Source organism: Pistacia vera, unplaced genomic scaffold, assembly GCF_008641045.1.
Source record: "Pistacia vera cultivar Batoury unplaced genomic scaffold, PisVer_v2 Contig30, whole genome shotgun sequence".
Lineage (NCBI taxonomy): Eukaryota > Viridiplantae > Streptophyta > Magnoliopsida > Sapindales > Anacardiaceae > Pistacia > Pistacia vera.
The window spans coordinates 657368-677393 of record NW_022196113.1 but is presented as its reverse complement, the minus strand read 5'-3'; the positions used below and the strand labels follow the sequence as shown (position 1 = coordinate 677393).

Sequence of the window (20026 nt, the reverse complement as noted above, 5' to 3'; positions counted from 1 at the left end):
GCAAACGTATACTAAACTCGAGCTAAAGAAGGGGCAAGAAGGGAAGCGAAAAAACATATGGCAATAACCCAACCGCAGATAGAGATCAAATATACAAAAAGAAAATTACCCAAATTCTTTTATCTTTTTTACAATTCATAGTTTCACGACAGTGCCATTCGGCGTGCAAGTAATTTTCATTTTCGAGTAAATTGCTTTATCATTTAGGACAGGCACACTGGGACACTGGCCTTTTTCACAAACTGGCAGACAGGACAAACACTGACCAACACATCACAATCTTTACATAAACAAAGGTGCCTACAAGGCATCAACAAAACAGAGACTTCCTTTTTCTTGCATACTCTGCATGTCATGTGATGATACCTAGAACCTGATTTTGAAGATCCACCGGGAATGCTTAAATAGGTGTTTGGGTCAATGTATGATGCGGCATCATCAACCTCACTGTCTCCAAATCCTTCCTTCCCTTGGTCAGCACCCTGTGAAATTGCCTGCTGCAGGTTGTTCTTCAGGAAATTAACGACAGACTCATTGTATTTGGCTCTGTAGTGCCAATTCTGGGCTTCTGAAGCCACCTGCTTTATTCTCTCAATCAGTTCCCTATTCTTGCGATTCATGTTTTCTATCTCTAGGTCTTTCTCTCGGAGTTTCTTACCCACACCGTTCTCTATAGTTGAAAGGAATGAAGCCATTTGTCTCTGCTTCAAGTCCCTAACCCCCTTTGCCAAGTGTTCTTCCTGTTTGAAAAATGCAATAAACATTAATACCAAGGTGCAAACAACAGCAACAAGTCATTACAATAACAAAAAATCTGACAGGTTGATTACTGAGTTTAACATCCAATTAGGTATGGATATTGGCTGGATTCTGCCAATAATAAACTAAAGCATCCTATTTCTCGTAAAAAATAGTGTACTTGAAACATCTGATCACAGATATCATACTAATTTTACCCAGAAAATAGTAAGGCAACATAATGGAAAGTTAGGAAGATGCATTTGTATCTTCACCATGAGAGCATATATACCTGAATTTTGATATACTGGTCAAATTCTTCTTTCTGACGATCAAGCTCAGTCCTAACATTGGCACCAAGAGACAAGATGATTGGTGGTGCAGCATTCAAACTACCACTTGCAGAAGTTACAGATGAGTTACGTTCATCATCATCATATGATAGCCTTAATCCTGTTGATACAGGGTTTGGCTTCGGAATACTTGCAGAACGATCAGCTTCATCTTGGCAGATGTTTGAATTCAAGGAGATCTGCAGCTTCTGCTGCCTGGAGAAATCTTCCATTTCCCTGCCTCGTTTATTGGGCCGCAGCAGAGGAGTGATATGCTCATTTCCAAAATAATTTACTTGATCGATGTTACACCCAACTGGTACTGAGACAAGGATATTAAATTACAAATCAGTCAAGCAATAAGAAGTTTGACGTTAGAGAAAAAGAAACAGGACTGCACTCAATAGTCTCATCAAGCAAAAGATCTGACAAAGGATCCAAAACAGAGTAAGTCAAAACAGCATATCCAGAAAAGGAGATGCAACCAAAGACCAAAAGCTAGCAGAGATTGGACTCATAATATATTTTCTTTCTCAATGACTACGGTTAACAAATACAAAGGAACACACTGCTGTATGCAAAGCATTGTACATACATATCATAAGGATTTCATCAAGGACATAATGTTAAATTTAATAACTCAATTATATGAGAAGAGAACTCACAATTTCCAAATAACTGCAGTTGATTCGATGAATTAGTCTGATACTGAAAACGATTCTCATCCAGGAAAACTGGAAGAACAGGATTACCACTGTTGCCTCCCAACATTTTTACTAGTACTGAAACTAGTTTACTCTAAATTGTATAGCTTGCAATGGTTGCTAAATTACCTACAACAAGAGGCAAGGGAAATTTAAAATGCGAGTTAAAGCAGAAATTCTGGTGATATATGAAGAGTGCCAGTAACACAACCATATTCAATGGAAACAAGGAAACGACATAAATTTTCTGCGACATAAAAATGTTTGATATAACAAAAGACCCCTGTTCAACTCAGCAAACTTGACAAGGTTTGCCTCAGGGAACATTTAGGACAAAAATTACCTGAAGCTCAAACTTGGAACCTAGAATGCTTGGGTGTTAAAACCTCAAAAGATAAGAAATTAACTTCATTAATGTCACTGACCTTGGTAAGAAGGTGCAAAAAGCAATAGGGACATCAAAGGAAGAAACATCATGACTGGTAGCTATATACTCAGAAGATATGATATCCAAACACAAATATATGGGGGAAATAAAAATCTGTAAAGTAATTGGTAAACTATAACTCATTGTTCACCTTAAAACACATATCTCGAAACCAAAAAAAAACAAAAACACATATCACAAACCTCAAGAATGTACTTTAGTATGTACGAAATTGGAAGCAGGGTTTCACAAATTCATAGAAGGGCTATTAATCAGTTTCACAATCAAGAGACATAGGAGCAAGATCCACAATAAAGAATGAGAATACAAGATAACATAATTTAATGATACGGGATATGGAATATACTAACAACATGACATCACCATCGACCCAATGCATTTCATTATTAACAAGTGTCTACGGATTCAAGAAGGAACACATTCAAACGGTGGTATCACTTCCCCTCTATTCAGTTCACAGGTCACAGGTCACATTAAACACAATGTAATTTCCATCGAGTTCATATGATTTAAACATAGTGGGAATATGTGAAGAAGTATTATTAATTTGCAAAACCTATGAAAGGTATATACATAAATTGACTGAACAAAAGAGGAAAAAGACATAAAATTTATCTCTAGATCATTGAAACTACGGATTGAAAAGTCAAAAACAGGTAATGCAGTATAAATAGCAAACAAAAAAAATGCTATTGACCGTAAAAGGGATGCCCAAAAATAAGAAAAATAAATAAAACAAAAATAGCATGTAGATATGCAAAAGAAAAAGAAAGTAACAGAAGCAAAAACATATGCATCTATAATACCCAGATGACCAGATAGAAAGTGAAGAGAGTAGGCAAAGAGATACATCAATTGTGATGACATAATTTTTTTTTTTTTTTTTTAGGCTTTCAAACACAAAAAAAGAAAAAAAAAACACAGTAATCATACGAAGATGGTGAGATAATCATCATCATCTGAAGAAGAAAAATGGCAAAGAGAGAGATATTCAACCAGTTTGATCATATTTTAATTTAAAACAAAATCAAACATATTAGAATGCAGAAAAAGCATCAAAACTGAGAGACTTAGATCTCCTGACCCAAGATTTAAAAAAAAAAAAAAAAAAAAAAAGTCAAAAATAATCAAGATCATACAAAAAAAAAAAATTAAGAAAGAGCGATCAGCCAAGTTACCAGCAATATATGAAACAAACGGTTTGATTCAGTGCGCAAAAAAACACAGTCCAAGATCCTGCAAAACCACACAAAGTTAACCCAAAATCAAAGTAAAAAGAAATAATCCCCAAAAAAAAAAAAAAAAAAAAAGACCTGGAGTGTTAAGAGGGAAGCGATGAAGAAAGAAAAAGAAAAATTTATAGGGAGGAGGTGCGGTGGGAGTGGGGGGTGGGTGGTGGGGTGGAAATTAATAATAAGAATAAATGGAATGAATGAATGAATAAATGAATCGTGGAGGCGTTGTTGTTCTTCGTGAATTGTGGTTACGCAAACTGATTTGTTTTATCACTATAACTGCAGTGAAACAAAGTAAGTTATTACTGACTATATTTCTTTTCTTTTTTAACTTTAATATTGAAGATAAAAAAAAAAAAAAAAATGTGTGGATCCCACTTTCATTCTGCATCTTTCCCTTTTTCTCAAGCTAATACAACGGCCCGGATTTTTTGCCCTTCTCTTTAAACCATCCAATTTTATTACCCTTTTTAAATTTACTGAATTTAATACCATAAAAACTACTCAAATCTTATTAACCAACATATCTATAATACTATATTATTTTAAAAATCTCTTATCTTTTTAATTATATTAAAGGTATTATATCCCAACAAAATTATAAAAATAACAGTATAAATGTTATATTATTATAAATTTATAAATATTTTACTAAAATACTCTCGTGTTATTTATTTTAATATGTAAAACTTAACAATAAAGAGATTTATGTTATTTCAACTACTTAAGGAAGATTTTTGTTGTTTAATTAAATCTAAGGGATAAATTTTATAAACTCTAGAGAAGTTATTATATGGGTTTAAACTGATTTGTAAGAAATTTATGTAAAATATAATAATTATGGGGATATAAATGGTAAACTTTTTTACAGGGTTGAATGGTTGGAGATTGATGGGTAATATGTACAAGACGTGATAATGGGAAGAAATAAATATGAGAAGGTACATTTAGAGTAAACACTTTTCCCACTCAAGGTTTGCCTGAATACTTTACTACCCAAAAATTTCAAAATATCACTTTTCCACCCAAAGTTATATTCCGTTAATATATAAAATAACTTCACTTTCTCATTTGGCATTCAGGAAGTTACCAATAGTCAGGTAAGAAGGGTTTTGTAGAGTGGAGGTGGTGGATCAAAAGGTGGTGACGATTGAATATTATCGCGGAATTAGTCGTAAATCAATTAAGAATAAGAAACCCTAGCTTTATGATAGTTCATAATTGACAGAAATCAGGTGTCGAAGTGAGAAGGTTTTGTAGAGAGAAGATTGGAGATGAAATGATGGTGATGGAGAGAACATTGCCATTAGAATTAACTTTGGGTAATAATGAAATATTAACTTGGGTGGGGAAAAATGGTATTTTAAATATTTTAGGTGGATGAGGTATTAAGGCAAACCTTGGGTGGGAAAAAGTGGTTTACTGGGTACATTTAATAAATAAAAATAATAAATGGAGAATCATGAGTATGCATCGTGGTGGTCGGTACGAGAACCATCAACAACAATTTAATATAAAAGCGGGAAAACAGAGTGCGTGGTTGCCTGACTCTTCTCATCCGGGGCCCCACCCTCCCTGGTCCCACCTCACCAGCGTTGTTGTTGGCGTTGGCGGGTAAATTTTGGCGGGTGAGCAAACGACGCCCCTTATTTCACGGAATTAAAATTACTTTATATTTTATTAAATCTTTAATTAAAATATTTATGGAAAGAAATAATCGATATCGACGGTGCCAGAAGATTTCATCATTATGAAAGTTTTGATGACCGTACGATCTTTACTCTTCCATGGACTAATCAGATAACCGTCCACGCTTAAATCATATCATCGTTGCGGGGATTTCAAGTTTGTCCAACACAACCATTTTAATCAGTAGATTCATTCAACTCTATAAAAGACAAATGGATATATTACAGCCATGTTTTAATTAATTAACATTTTATTAGTAAAATAAGTGTTGTTGATATAATAATAAGCAACAGTGAAATTACATAAAGGTATCTGAATTTCGTAAATCCAAAAAGTCAAATGTCAAAAGGCGTGTGTTAGACTTTTGGTTTAATAAGAATTAAGAACACGTTTAGGCGTACAAAAACATGATCCCATTATTCACTCTGAAAAATCCATGTACATAGTATTGGGTCAGCAATGCATTAGCTTTTTGTTTATGCCAACTCTTTCGTTCAAACACAATTAATAATTTACCGATTACGTTCCATCAAACTGATCTCGCGGTTCCCTGTGATCTAAAGACTCTCATTAATTTTTTTATAATTTTTTTATTTCAAAACAAAATTTGTGGTTGAAGGTGTTCATCTTTGTTTAAATTTGGAAATTGGACTCCCTGTTAAATGTTATTGCTAAAATCTTACCATTTTTAATTCTAAAAAATATGATTGAATTTTTCAAATTTTTGTTAAAGGTAGAAATGAAAGTTAGCTATTTACTTTAGATGTGTTTGATTCAAAAAATATTATATTAATAAAAATAATAAATTATTAGATATGTTATAGTAATATGTTTGGTTTGAATGAATAAATTGGTGAGTATGATATATTAATATGTTTGGTTTAAATGAATAAATTGGTGGGTATTTCATATAATTTACTAAATTGTCCTCGTTTTTAAATATTAATATAATGTTATTTTTATTTATTTGAATAATTTTTTTCATCCTCTACATTTTAGATTTAGCTAAAACACACCAGCAACAAAAAGTTTAGAACTTAACAAAAACACCCTAGCCCATCCCAAGTCACTGTCGGCGGCGTGCCACCACTGTCGTCGACAACGAAAGTGGAGATCTATTCGTGAAAGGCCAGATATTTGACTGTGAAACAACGGCCAAATATCTGGCCTTTCACGGCTGTGAAACGCCCATAGATCTGGCTGTGAGAGGTCATATTTGGCTATTTCCAGTGGCTGAAAACAACCTTATCGACGCATGGCCGGCCAGATATGGCCAATTGTATGCCATTCCGTCACCACCAGTGGTGGTTTCTAGCGGTTGGCAAGGTGGCCTGATCCAACCACCAGTCTTGGGTAATTTTTTAAAAATTAGGGGTATTTATGTCCTAAAAACTTTGTATATAAGGATAAAATTGTCAATTGATATTTTTGTAAATTGTTTTCAAAACAAGTGCATTATTGTGCTAAAATTTTATTAATAAGGGGTAAAATTATAACAAAAATAAAATTACTAAGTGATCTTAAAATACTTAAGAAAATAGAGGTAATCAGATTACCTCCTACACTAACAGTAACTACTATTGGTATTAGAAGATTATTGGAATCTTATATTACCTAACAATCAAATGTAATAATCAAATAATATAAATTAACATTACCTTAGTAATATTATATAACCCCCAATCAAACACACCCTTTGTGTCTTTAAAGAAAACCTCTTTTTTGAAAAATAAAAAATAAAATCATTTTCCAAAATCTTATGTACTAGTAATTTTTTATAATAAAAATAGATTAAATAAGACAATGTAATAAATCAAATGGGTATATTATAAAATGTTATTAGGAAAGGAAACTACAATCTTCCTCACATATCTACCTTTAGATGGCCTAATGGTTCAATAGAAACTCTTGAATGTATTACTTAAGAGGTAATGACTTTGAATCACTCTTCGATTGTTAAAGGGGTAGACGGGTAGTCACTGGAGCTCTTACTTGACCAATAGTTCTAAAGTCTTGGGAGTTTAATTGAAGAACGCATAAGCTGACCCGGGAAGCCCGAATCATAAAATCAAAAAAACCTCCCTCACATTTTCAAAAATAACACCGACCTCGCCTAACTTCCTGTTAAATAACAGTAAATTGCATCTAAAAATTTTCTTATAAATAATATAATTATTTTAATGTTTTAATCTTTGATAAGAGTTTTTCTCAACCTGTGATGATTTTATCAACTAACAAATTTTTCTCTGAAATTTCAAAAATAATAGAAATTCCTCTTATCTTTATTGAGTCTTTAGGGTACCATTAAACTTTATAAATGATGGTTAATAAATATTTACCATGTTACAATTTATTTTAATACAAAAAATTTAACAACTGATGATTTTTGTTATTATTATACGGTAATTTCTGTTATTTGATTATAGCTTAGAGGATTATTATTATAAACGCTTTTAATTAATATTTACATTCTTACTTTGTGTTAATTATTTTGTGTCTTCACTTGCTACGCTGCGTTTTGTGTTAATTATTTTGTGTAATGAAGTCTTCACTTGCTACGCTGCGTTTTATAGGCATTAGGCCAAACTTAAACGACGGCCCGACTGATGTATCATGTATTCATGTATGTATATGGATCTTAAGAATAAAACATTAAAACCCCAACTTCACTGAACCCTTACCTCTAGAGCGCAAAACTTCACTGAACCCTCTACTTCTAGAACGCAAAAGAGGAAAGATGATTATTCCAGTTCGTTGCTTCACCTGCGGCAAGTTAACTTTCATGTTCAACTCTCGCGGCTTAGCAACTTTCTTATCTTTCGATTTGGGTTACGTGTTTCTTCCTTCAAACCGTTCTAGGGTTTTGATTAATTTGTTTTCAGGTCATCGGAAACAAGTGGGACACGTATCTTGACCTTCTCCAGGCAGACTACACTGAAGGGTGAGAACTTAATTTCATTGTTTATCATTTCAATATCTTCTGTATTATTTTTGCTCTCTTGTTATATATTTTCCCAATTCTGTTCAACCATTGAAGCTGTTTCCGGTGAGAGATTGTTACTGGTTGAAGATTCAAGTGGTCTAGCTGTGAATAAATCCTGTACATTGCTGCATAATCTATATTTTTGTTTCTTTCTATTGTACTTGGTTTGGGTGGTTTTAGCGAAAAATAGATTCGTGCTTGGTATGCTTAAAGGGGCTATAGTTGAAAAAAAAAATTACAATTTTTTAAAATTTTTTTAATGTAAATTAATAATTTATTATATGTTGCATAACTTATTTTAATTTTATAAGAAAAATCGTTTAATTTATTATATGTTACTTAACTTATTTTAATTTTCTAAAGAAAAATCTATAAATCTTAGTAAAAGATTTTAATTTTCAAAGTCAATTAATCGCTTTTTGGTAAACAGGAATAATTGTCAAAACCACAATCCATGAAAACAAAGAAACATTTTTTTTAGAATTAACCAAATGTCTTCTTTTCTCTTGTTTTCACATATTCTCTTCTCCAATTTTTTCTAAATTTTTACAATATTAAAAGAAGTTCAATTTACCATGTAGACATTTATTGTCATTTTCAAAATAAAATATACATTTTAAATGATATACCTTATTATATTTTATAATTTTCTGTTGTCTAGATTGATAATTTTTTATAGTGTATAGTTTAAAAAGTATTGAGCCCTCCCAAAAAAAAAAAAAAAAAAAAAAAAAGTCTGGTTTTGCCCCTCTATGCTCTGGTACCTATAGTTAATTGTGTTAAGAATTATTGTTAGTGTGGGTTATGTGGTTTACCTGTCTTGTTTTGAAGAACACATATGGTTCAGAATTGCAATGAATTGATAATTGATAAACGTAAGCCGTATGCATTTTATTAATTTTCTGCATTACTGTTTATTGTTTGTTGGCCTAATTGTTTATGTGTGTTTTTGGAAATACATGCACCCTAGAAGTATGAAAATGAATATATGTAGTTAATCTGAGCCTAAAATATGCAGAGATGTGTATCAGTGTATGTATAATATGAGTTCTCTGGCAACTATGTGTGTGTTTCTATTGCCCTCCTTATGGATATGGAAGAATGTCGTTTTTTAGTTACTTTGTTTCTTATTTGAACATGACTAATGGTATCACCAAGTGTCTACATATATAGAGCATTAGATTCATGGTTATGCATATTTTGCGTAGAATGCTAACTTGCAACTTTATGCAGAGATGCACTTGATGCGTTGGGTTTGGTCCGTTATTGCTGTAGGCGAATGCTTATGACTCATGTGGACCTCATTGAAAAGCTTCTGAACTACAATAGTAATCTCTCTTTCAGTTTTCATTCTGTATTCCTATATACATGCATTTCAGTGATTTCACAGCTGGGGCGTTTGATTTCTCTTGTCATTTCTTTGCACTGATTTCAATCATTGTTGCAGCTTTGGAGAAGTCTGAGACCAGCTGAGGGAGCTGATGGAGTGACAAGAAGTTGTTTTCTCGTATACCCTGTTGCCCTTGTTTGTCAGCTTCTATATTGTAATATCTTGTGAACACTTTCTGTGTTTACTGAGTTTTCTTTAGGATGGAGCATTATTAGAAATCAGGTACATGGGACTGGTTGTGCTTATGGATTAGTTGCCATGTTTCATGGATAATTATGTGTAAGAAAAGCTACCTAAGAAGCTGAGTTATCAAATGCTTGGTATAATGTGTTTCTTGTTGCCTGTTATTTGTCGTGATTCAGATCATTGTCATTTATCATGGATATGCATGTTATGAGTGAAACTATGTTTGTGTACTCCAAGCAATATTGACCTGCGTATTTTGGTTTCTAGTGCAGGTTTGATGACCAAATTAGTTGTGGCATTTCATGCCATGAGACTTTTTCTAGTAGGGAACATTTTTTCATATTAAAGGGTATAGATGACCTTGTATGTTGGATCATTTGCTAGGATTCTGTTAAGTGTGAACCATAGTTTAAATTACATCTTTCTTAGGAAACTGCTTCTAACTTTGGAGTACACAGGCAGTTCCGGCATGTAGAGTTTGGGAGATTAAGTAACAGAGTTGGTGGTTGTTTTGTTTGAAATTCTTGGGCAAATGAAGAAAAATTAAATAAAAAGGGCAAGTGAACTCAATTTTAGATTTATGAGTTGATTAGATATTAATAATATTATTTCATTGATAAATTTCAAAGTTAAAAGGGATACGGAGCCTTAAATAATAGGAAAAATGTTACGTTTATAATATAATTTCATAATCTTTTCTTATAATCTTAGCGTGACAGTAGATTAGTATTGTCACGTCAGCTTCTAGTCTATCACACCCAAGACATTCAAGACACTATTAGAAACCAGCATTCATTCTTTTAGAAAGAACGGTTATTCTTTATGAATAAAAAACAATTCTTTAAGAAATGAATGACTATTTCTTAAAGAACAACTATTCCTTTAGTTTAGTTAAATTTATTTTGTACCTTCTATGTAGTGGACTTGACTTGATAACGCTAAGTCATCTGTTATGTTAGGGTTGGAAGAGAAGTTTGTAAAAAAAAATTGCTAAGGACAGCATTGCTCAAATCATAATCACGAAAATAGAAATGTTATGTTGTGTGTGGTTTTGGATAAGTCCACAAAGTCAGTAGTGTTGTGTGTGGTTTTGGAGAAGTCCAGCAAGTCAGTGTTTTATATACGTCCCGTTTGAGATTATGATAATTTCCTGAAGCAACCAGCAAATGCAATAGCGTAGTCGTAACTCTTTTTCCCATTTTACGAGTGTTCCGTCTCGGCCATCGTCAGTAGCGAATCTAGAAATTTTTTTTAGGGTGAGTCAAAATATATAAATTATACATATTAATATTTAAAAAAAAAAAAATTGAGGGTAGGCCATGGCTCACCCAAAAAAAGTGGCTGGATCCGCCGCTGGCATCATAAAGATTAAAGAATGTTTTCTTCTCTCGTGTCATGCACCATAACCATATTGCGTAATTTGAATGTAAACCTGTAAGAAGAAAAGCATAAAGAAGCGGTTTTTACCCAGATTTATTACGGCCCGTCTAGTATCCTTTTTCTAGTAGCACTTAAAAGAAAAAGAGTTTGTTAGTGCTTTTATGAAAATTTTGTTTGTTGGTTGACTAAGAAAATATAAAAGAGATTTCTAAATTCTGATATTAATTTACTAAAAATGGTTTTAATATACAAAAATAATCTAGAGAAATTTATAAAAAAAAAAAAAAAAAAAAAACTCTTTTATCTCAACACACATAACAGTGTTTCAACGATAATAAAAGCCTCTCTAAGATAATCAAAACCAATTTCACTCATAATACAAGTATATTTAATTAAGCCTAAGATTTAAGACCAGAAGATTGGTTAAATTAATTCTTAGCGATATCGGTTGAGTTTCGTCCAAGAAATGGGCATTGCGGCTACTTGCTTTTAGCATTTGGATCAATTTCTTTCTGAAACTCCACTTTGATGGACGTCCACGTGTAGAATTTGCACTGGGACTGGGAAGTGGAAGTTGTTGAGGGGAGGGGGAAATCAGTTTCTCCAGTGCAGTAACGTCTTCAAATAAGAGCTGATAGATCTTAAATCACTCCTAAGGTTCATTGAACTCTTAAATATATGCTATGCCACACACGTTATTACCTTAACAACTTGGATGGTGGTGTTTGTGGCGGCATTAGCAAGGCCAAGTCATGTTCATTCTCACAGTAATTAGTGGAAAAAACCTGTGTCTCTCCTGCTTTCAAAGTAAAGCACGACGTGGCGTGTGTTTATACACGAAAGAGCTCTATCTAGCTAGCCTCATAAGGTGGTAATTCATTGATGAAGAGTGGGTCAAAACTCAAAAGTACATTACAAAATAGGGGACCATTGCACACTCACATTGAAGGCGCGGTTGAAGAATGTAGGTCCCTGCACATCCAGCAATTGGGTTTGCAGAGTGGTAGCTCAAGTGGCCAGACTCCAGAGGGTTGTCATCGTCAAAATATTTACATTTTCATCAATCTCTAAAAAGAAAAAATCGGCAGCCTCTTATCTCCTCAAGATGAGGTAAATCTATCGTTTGGATTTCTTGGTGCTTTTTTGGCCCTTCACTTGGATATCTGTGGATAACAACCTAATACTAATTTACTATATAACTTTCCTAAATATCTCCTCTTCCTTCCACTTTTCATTTGTTTGCATTCTCTCTTCACTTTGTTCTGTTTGTTTGTCCATTTTTGTATGATCAAAGCTTGAAGCTAAAAATGTATCATAACCACCACTTCTCTCCTCCTCCTTGTTTGCATTGCCACCCTCATAGCTACATAAGGATGGTTGGTGAATCTTACTACCTCTCTCTCTCTCTCTGATTCTCACGTCATATATGCAACTTCACACGAAATCAACCTTGTATAAAAGGAACACTCAAGGATTAAAATTTTTGTAAAATCTTTTCTTATTTTGTCGCTAATCGTATTATATGTTATACTGATGGTTTAGCATGCATGGGAAATACAGGTTCAGCATCTAATAGAAAGGTGCTTACTTCTTCACATGANGGCATGTAGAGTTTGGGAGATTAAGTAACAGAGTTGGTGGTTGTTTTGTTTGAAATTCTTGGGCAAATGAAGAAAAATTAAATAAAAAGGGCAAGTGAACTCAATTTTAGATTTATGAGTTGATTAGATATTAATAATATTATTTCATTGATAAATTTCAAAGTTAAAAGGGATACGGAGCCTTAAATAATAGGAAAAATGTTACGTTTATAATATAATTTCATAATCTTTTCTTATAATCTTAGCGTGACAGTAGATTAGTATTGTCACGTCAGCTTCTAGTCTATCACACCCAAGACATTCAAGACACTATTAGAAACCAGCATTCATTCTTTTAGAAAGAACGGTTATTCTTTATGAATAAAAAACAATTCTTTAAGAAATGAATGACTATTTCTTAAAGAACAACTATTCCTTTAGTTTAGTTAAATTTATTTTGTACCTTCTATGTAGTGGACTTGACTTGATAACGCTAAGTCATCTGTTATGTTAGGGTTGGAAGAGAAGTTTGTAAAAAAAAATTGCTAAGGACAGCATTGCTCAAATCATAATCACGAAAATAGAAATGTTATGTTGTGTGTGGTTTTGGATAAGTCCACAAAGTCAGTAGTGTTGTGTGTGGTTTTGGAGAAGTCCAGCAAGTCAGTGTTTTATATACGTCCCGTTTGAGATTATGATAATTTCCTGAAGCAACCAGCAAATGCAATAGCGTAGTCGTAACTCTTTTTCCCATTTTACGAGTGTTCCGTCTCGGCCATCGTCAGTAGCGAATCTAGAAATTTTTTTTAGGGTGAGTCAAAATATATAAATTATACATATTAATATTTAAAAAAAAAAAAATTGAGGGTAGGCCATGGCTCACCCAAAAAAAGTGGCTGGATCCGCCGCTGGCATCATAAAGATTAAAGAATGTTTTCTTCTCTCGTGTCATGCACCATAACCATATTGCGTATTGAAATGGTAAACCTGTAAGAAGAAAAGCATAAAGAAGCGGTTTTTACCCAGATTTATTACGGCCGTCTAGTATCCTTTTTCTAGTAGCACTAAAAGAAAAAGAGTTTGTTAGTGCTTTTATGAAAATTTTTTTGTTGTGTTGACTAAGAAAATATAAAAGAGATTTCTAAATTCTGATATTATTTACTAAAAATGGTTTTAATATACAAAAATAATCTAGAGAAATTTATATTAAAAAAAAAAAAAAAAAACTATTTTATCTCAACACGCATAACAGTGTTTCAACGATGATAAAAGCCTCTCAAAGATAATCAAAACCAATTTCACTCATAATACAAGTATATTTAATTACGTTCTAAAACGATTATTTCCCGGAGCGAGCCTAAGATTTAAGACCAGAAGATTGGTTAAATTAATTGTTAGCGATATCGGTTGAGTTTCGTCCAAGAAATGGGCATTGCGGCTACTTGCTTTTAGCATGTGGATCAATTTCTTTCTGAAACTCCACTTTGATGGACGTCCACGTGTAGAATTTGCACTGGGACTGGGAAGTGGAAGCTAGTTGTTGAGGGGAGGGGGAAATCAGTTTCTCCAGTGCAGTAACGTCTTCAAATAAGAGCTGATAGATCTTAAGTCACTCCTAAGGTTCATTGAACTCTTAAATATATGCTATGCCACACACGTTATTACCTTAACAACTTGGATGGTGGTGTTTGTGGCGGCATTAGCAAGGCCAAGTCATGTTCATTCTCACAGTAATTAGTGGAAAAAACCTGTGTCTCTCCTGCTTTCAAAGTAAAGCACGACGTGGCGTGTGTTTATACACGAAAGAGATCTATCTAGCTAGCCTCATAAGGTGGTAATTCATTGATGAAGAGTGGGTCAAAACTCAAAAGTACATTACAGAATAGGGGACCATTGCACACTCACATTGAAGGCGCGGTTGATGAATGTAGGTCCCTGCACATCCAGCAATTGGGTTTGCAGAGTGGTAGCTCAAGTGGCCAGACTCCAGAGGGTTGTCATCGTCAAAATATTTACATTTTCATCAATCTCTAAAAATAAAAAATCAGCAGCCTCTTATCTCCTCAAGATGAGGTAAATCTATCGTTTGGATTTCTTGGTGCTTTTTTGGCCCTTCACTTGGATATCTGTGGATAACAACCTAATGCTAATTTACTATATAACTTTCCTAAATATCTCCTCGTCCTTCCACTTTTCATTTGTTTGCATTCTCTCTTCACTTTGTTCTGTTTGTTTGTCCATTTTTGTATGATCAAAGCTTGAAGCTAAAAATGTATCATATCCACCACTTCTCTCCTTCTCCTTGTTTGCATTGCCACCCTCATAGCTACATAAGGATGGTTGGTGAATCTTACTACCTCTCTCTCTCTCTCTGATTCTCACGTCATATATGCAACTTCACACGAAATCAACCTTGTATAAAAGGAACACTCAAGGATTAAAATTTTTGTAAAATCTTTTCCTATTTTGTCGCTAATCGTATTATATGTTACACTAATGGTTTAGCATGCATGGGAAATACAGGTTCAGCATCTAATAGAAAGGTGCTTACTTCTTCACATGAACCGAGACCAATGCATAAAGGCACTGGCGGAGCACGCCAATATTCGCCCACTCGTTACACTAACAGGTCGATCATCATCTCTCTTTTATATATATATATATATATATATATATATGTCAAACTTCTTGTTCATTCAAACACACACCACCCCACCCGCGCAAATTATAACATAGTTGAGTTCATGTTTTGCAGTGTGGAGGGAGCTACAAAAGGAGAATAAGGACTTCTTTCAAGAATATTTCCATGCTATCTCTCCCAGGCCTTTCATGAGTAAGACCCCAAAGACAAAGTTAATTTCTTCTAAAACTTTTATTGCTGGTGATCGTTGTTGATTTGTACCTTTCACAAATTTGGTAAGCGGAAAAAATAAAATAAAAAAAGAAAGTGAATTCCTGTAAAGAATATCATACCGATACGATGCATTTTATTTTTCAGGTAGATATATTCGAAGAAGACCGAGGTTCACAAGAAGGAGACAATGGATGTGAAAGAAAATCAAAGGAAAGGATCTTAGAAATCATAACTTATTGTTGAATGATAAGTTAGATTAGTTTACGCAAGAGGTGTATAAGCTTTTTGTGTGTAGTGTTAAGATATATAGATCGATATACAGTAATTTTTCATAAATATATCTTTTTCCTATGTTTGTGTGCGATAATGAGAGGGAAAGAATTTCTGATAAGTTCTTATAATTCGTGACTATCGAACTACAATTATCTTCCAAAAACAACTATAGATGGGATCTTAAACTATCAAGAAGTTATTTCCAAAAGCAAACCGCCACATTAATGCTTTGAGCTACACCATTAATTGAATTGACTGAACATGGTCTCAGGTGTACTTAAATATGGTTTACAGAATATGGATGTGCCTTATATATGCTCATCAACACACGTTTCTATATCAGAAAATAGAAATCCTAACAGATAGAAAATTAGTAATATGAACTTCAATCTTAGTCCTAATCCAATCAATCAATAAACCTAATTAAGCCTAAGAAACTGTTATTCAGACGTTGGATGTTAATTAATGATCTAGCACTAGTAAATTCCACGAACTATATATTAATAACCCTTTGAAAGCTGAAGTTTTCTGAGTCAGTCATGAGTCTTATATAACTCGATGTGAATATGATCTCTCATTCCCAAGAGCATCTACCTCAAAAAGGCAAATGACCTGAATACAGCCCTAACCCTAAAAGAGATACAACTTCTTAAGGTAGTTTATATATCTAAATCTAAATCGTTTTTACTCGAACGGTGTCTTTGCTCGTATTGAACGCATTGGGGATTTTCTTTCACGGAAGCAATTATTGTCGTCTCCATAGACCTGTAAAATTTTACAACAGAAAGTAAAGCACTCGTTTTAGTGGCATAAGTTTCCACATACTTACTAGAGCTGAAATAGTCTTAACTGTCTCTTCAAATACCCTTAGGGGTAACTCATAAATTTATCATGTGGTAGTAGTTGAACATTTATGCATGCTCATGACTTGTTGATTTTTATGTTATTAAATGGATTCAAATTATGGCCTTTCCTTCCCTGGCGGAACACTGAAGATTTCTAAACTGAACTCGGATAGTACTACAGACCGCCGCTTGAAGTTCTCTAATTATGTTAATCATCTCAAAATAGCAGATAGGCTAGCATTAGATATAAAAGATTTCTAAAGTGCAGCTTTCTAGTGGAGGGACATGCGTTAATTATATGATAATCAAATTGAAAAAGTCTAATGACCATAAGCTGATATTCGTATGAATCAAAGAGGGAAGTGGCAGTGTTATTCGAGAATGCTTCTTATCATATAGTGAAGTCAAAGTTTTGAACAATTTATATATACCGATTACCTGATCAGTCTCAATGGCATTAGAGTTCCATGCTGCCTTTTCTTGTTCCTGCCCACAGCTTTCTCCATCTCCTTTGTACTGAATTGGAGGGAAATGGGCCCACTGAAACAGGCAAAAACGTCCATAGATTTAGTTCACATTTTAAATGAAATATCCCTTCTCTTTCCGTTTTTATTTTTTTATGTTTTCATTCATGTTGGCTTTCTGATGCTTACATTTTTTGCAGCGGTACTGAAAGCTTCCTTGTGAGCCATGTTTGGATTTTCAGCCTTGAGCCTTCTGATTTCTTCCCTGCCATAGATCTCTATCTACGTGAGAACTCCTAAGATCGTAACGTATGGATGGTAGTATAATTTTAAGATAGTTAAAGTTTGAAAATTACTTAATGAAGCTGTTATAAGCTGATGGAGCTCTTTGTCTCTTCTCAGGAGCTGTAGAGAATCAGTTAAATCAAAATAATCAAGAATAATCAGAACAAAGTTTCCTCCAAATTGAAAGAAAAGTTAGATAGCCAAACGTTTATTAACGATGTGATTCACACAGGACTCTTCTTCATTGTCAGAAGAAGTCATTATGGAAGGGCTGAGCCTGTTCAAGGCCTTCTTGGCATCCTCTTGCTCTTTTGGCTGGAAAGAGATCAGCAAGTGTATGAGGATCTTATATAAACATCAAAGACACCGAACGGCGAAATCAAATTGTGTGCATGTTATTATTTTAATGTTGGGAACATAATAAGAAAACGAGCTGGAGAATATATATGTATATGGCAAGTATTATTGATGAAATGGATGCTTGATTCATGTCCTTGATGTTTAATGAAGAGACAAAAAGAACCCACAAAAGAGGATACCTCATCATCATGGCTAAGAGAAGCTAGAAGATGAAGAGGGAGAAACGAGGCTTTCATCATGTTGACAGAGAGGAGGCTTGTGCAGTGGCCACATCTCACCGTTACCACCATGGATAAGCTACCACATGGGACACTTACCTGCATATATATTTGATAAAATTAAGATAAATATATTAGCTTCTCTTCTAACTTTGTATATGGATACTGCAATGATAATTACCAGTAAAATGGTGGTGCAGAAACTACATTGCACATAGCATATCTGTTCAGGGAGATCAAAGAGACGGTTGAGAGTCGACATATTTTGTTTTGGTGATGAGTTTAGGCTTTGTGTTTGTGTTTGTGTTTGTGTGAGAGATGAAGAGGCAGAAAAAAGTGAGACAGAGGACCACCAACAAAGACAATTGGGGCATGTGGGTCTCTTGTCATTGAAGAGGGATTTATAGATGTTAAGTTAGAATTAGAAGTGACTTATTATGTTTCTTTCAAGTTTTCTTTGCCAAAAATGTAGTATCATAATTCTATTACTCACAAAAAAGAACAAGTAGTATTGATAGGCAGTGGTCTCAGAATTTTTATAATCTGTTTTTGATTTATTTTAGTGATGAAAATTACACTTGCAAAGTTTTGAGGTTACTTTGCAAAGGTTCAAAGTTCTAAGGACAGCAAGTACAGTGACTACTGCTGATTTGTTTCATGTGCTGCTTTCCGAGTCATTTACTTCACCTATCTCTTTTTTCTCCAATGAAAGTGAAAGTGCAGTAAATTTTTACCATTTTGGAGGAATGGAGAAACTACTAGATGTATTGAGAAGGAAAAGTGGAATCTTAGGTTTGTCTTTCCTTGAACAAAGTAAATATAATTGACAACCAGAATTGGGTGAATGAATCCAATTTTGTGTATTTTCCCTGTTCATGTCATTTCAATTGTCTTTAATAGTTAATGCTAACATCTACTCTTTTACATCCACCATCATCTATTAACCTTGCCAATGTTGTTGAGCTATTCCACTTGTTCTTATATGTGAATAATATATAATGCTACATCCACAACCTTCTCTTACAACATTCTCTTAAAACTTTATCTCACAAACTCTTACATAGTAGCATAGTTGGCAATTGACACATCAACTCTCACCACACCCCTAAGCAATGTCAGCTGGCGAGAAACTTAAAAAAAAAAAAATTATATCTAGAATTTGACTTTTCACCCTAAATTACCCTTGTATCAAATAATTTATTTCCCCATAAACTGAAAACTCAAAATGCAAAATCTCTCTTTCCCGTAATTCATTCTAAAATGCAAAATATCTCATTCCTGTAATTCATTTGAGCCCTAAAATCTTTTCTCCATTTTAGTTTCAATTTGAAATCACCATAGACAACATCTTCCAACCAGAAAGCATCACCCAACCTGAAAGACTAGCAGAGAAATTTAACAACTCAACTGCCATTCCTCTGTACTTAGCAGGAAGCTAAGCAACATTCTGGTGAGTTTCACCCTGTACATGTTTATTGAAAATGTATTATTCTTTATTTATAATCAGTGGAAGTAATATAGCAATGAATGTAATTTAGCTTTTAGTCATCTTTTAAGCTAATGCTCTTTTCACTTTCAGGTAATATTTAAACAGAAGATGGAAGAGTGCAGTAAAGAAAAAACAGAGAACTATAATGTTGTTGAGGTAATGTTGGTTTTGGTATTTTGTTTTTATTCTTTAATATGACGTTTAATATTTCAATGGTATTGTTTGTAACTCTTTCAAGTGTTATTATATTCTAATTCCAGCTATCTTATTGTCAATAAAACAAGGTAATCATCATGAAGAAATAGAAGATATGAGAAGTGTGGAAGAGGAATGGGAGCCTAAGCCTAGAATGATGTTTGATTCATTTGATGAGGTTGTCTAGTATTATAAAAACTATGAGAATAAAATAGGTTTTGAAACGATGATCAGAACTTCCAAGAGGGGAGTTAATGGGGAGTTGAAATACGTAACATTGGCTTGTTCTTGTAGTGGGAAGTACACCAATGTCTCAAGAAATGCATTTAAGTTGCACCCAATGACAAAAACGTATTGTAAGGCTCGCACTAGTGCATC

At 33.6% G+C, this 20026-nt stretch overlaps 3 protein-coding genes and 1 long non-coding RNA gene across 7 annotated transcripts; 2 read left to right on the top strand and 2 right to left on the bottom strand.

Moving 5' to 3' along the window:
- Positions 1 to 90: 90 nt before the first annotated feature.
- Positions 91 to 3456, bottom strand: LOC116135478 (E3 ubiquitin-protein ligase BOI-like). Of its 2 annotated transcripts, none has more exons than XM_031421196.1 (4): positions 3401 to 3456; positions 1736 to 1903; positions 1031 to 1392; positions 91 to 740 (listed from the first exon to the last, which is right to left on the bottom strand). In XM_031421196.1, the coding sequence occupies exons 2-4, from the start codon at positions 1839 to 1841 to the stop codon at positions 204 to 206; spliced, it is 1005 nt and encodes a 334-aa protein (XP_031277056.1). In that variant the 5' UTR covers positions 1842 to 1903; positions 3401 to 3456; the 3' UTR covers positions 91 to 203. The 2 variants fall into 2 exon arrangements, with proteins under 2 accessions (XP_031277056.1, XP_031277057.1); XM_031421197.1 differs by lacking the exon at positions 3401 to 3456 and adding an exon at positions 2118 to 2789.
- Positions 3457 to 8023: 4567 nt separating this feature from the next.
- LOC116135469 lies at positions 8024 to 9866 on the top strand. The gene is made up of 3 exons (XR_004128900.1): positions 8024 to 8087; positions 9363 to 9457; positions 9577 to 9866. It is a non-coding gene; the product is annotated as an uncharacterized LOC116135469 (long non-coding RNA).
- A 2458-nt stretch (positions 9867 to 12324) lies between these two features.
- Positions 12325 to 15870, top strand: LOC116135468. Of its 3 annotated transcripts, none has more exons than XM_031421188.1 (4): positions 12325 to 12461; positions 15189 to 15294; positions 15421 to 15498; positions 15664 to 15870. In XM_031421188.1, exons 1-4 carry the CDS (start codon positions 12393 to 12395, stop codon positions 15714 to 15716), a joined length of 306 nt encoding a protein of 101 aa, XP_031277048.1. In that variant the 5' UTR covers positions 12325 to 12392; the 3' UTR covers positions 15717 to 15870. The 3 variants fall into 3 exon arrangements, with proteins under 3 accessions (XP_031277048.1, XP_031277046.1, XP_031277047.1); XM_031421186.1 differs by having other exon boundaries at positions 15421 to 15581; XM_031421187.1 differs by lacking the exon at positions 12325 to 12461 and adding an exon at positions 14846 to 15004.
- Positions 15871 to 16229: 359 nt separating this feature from the next.
- LOC116135481 (axial regulator YABBY 4) lies at positions 16230 to 18259 on the bottom strand. Its single transcript, XM_031421200.1, has 7 exons — positions 18146 to 18259; positions 17926 to 18063; positions 17593 to 17701; positions 17458 to 17506; positions 17291 to 17366; positions 17076 to 17177; positions 16230 to 16557 (listed from the first exon to the last, which is right to left on the bottom strand). Exons 1-7 carry the CDS (start codon positions 18224 to 18226, stop codon positions 16477 to 16479), a joined length of 636 nt encoding a protein of 211 aa, XP_031277060.1. The 5' UTR covers positions 18227 to 18259; the 3' UTR covers positions 16230 to 16476.
- Positions 18260 to 20026: the final 1767 nt, after the last annotated feature.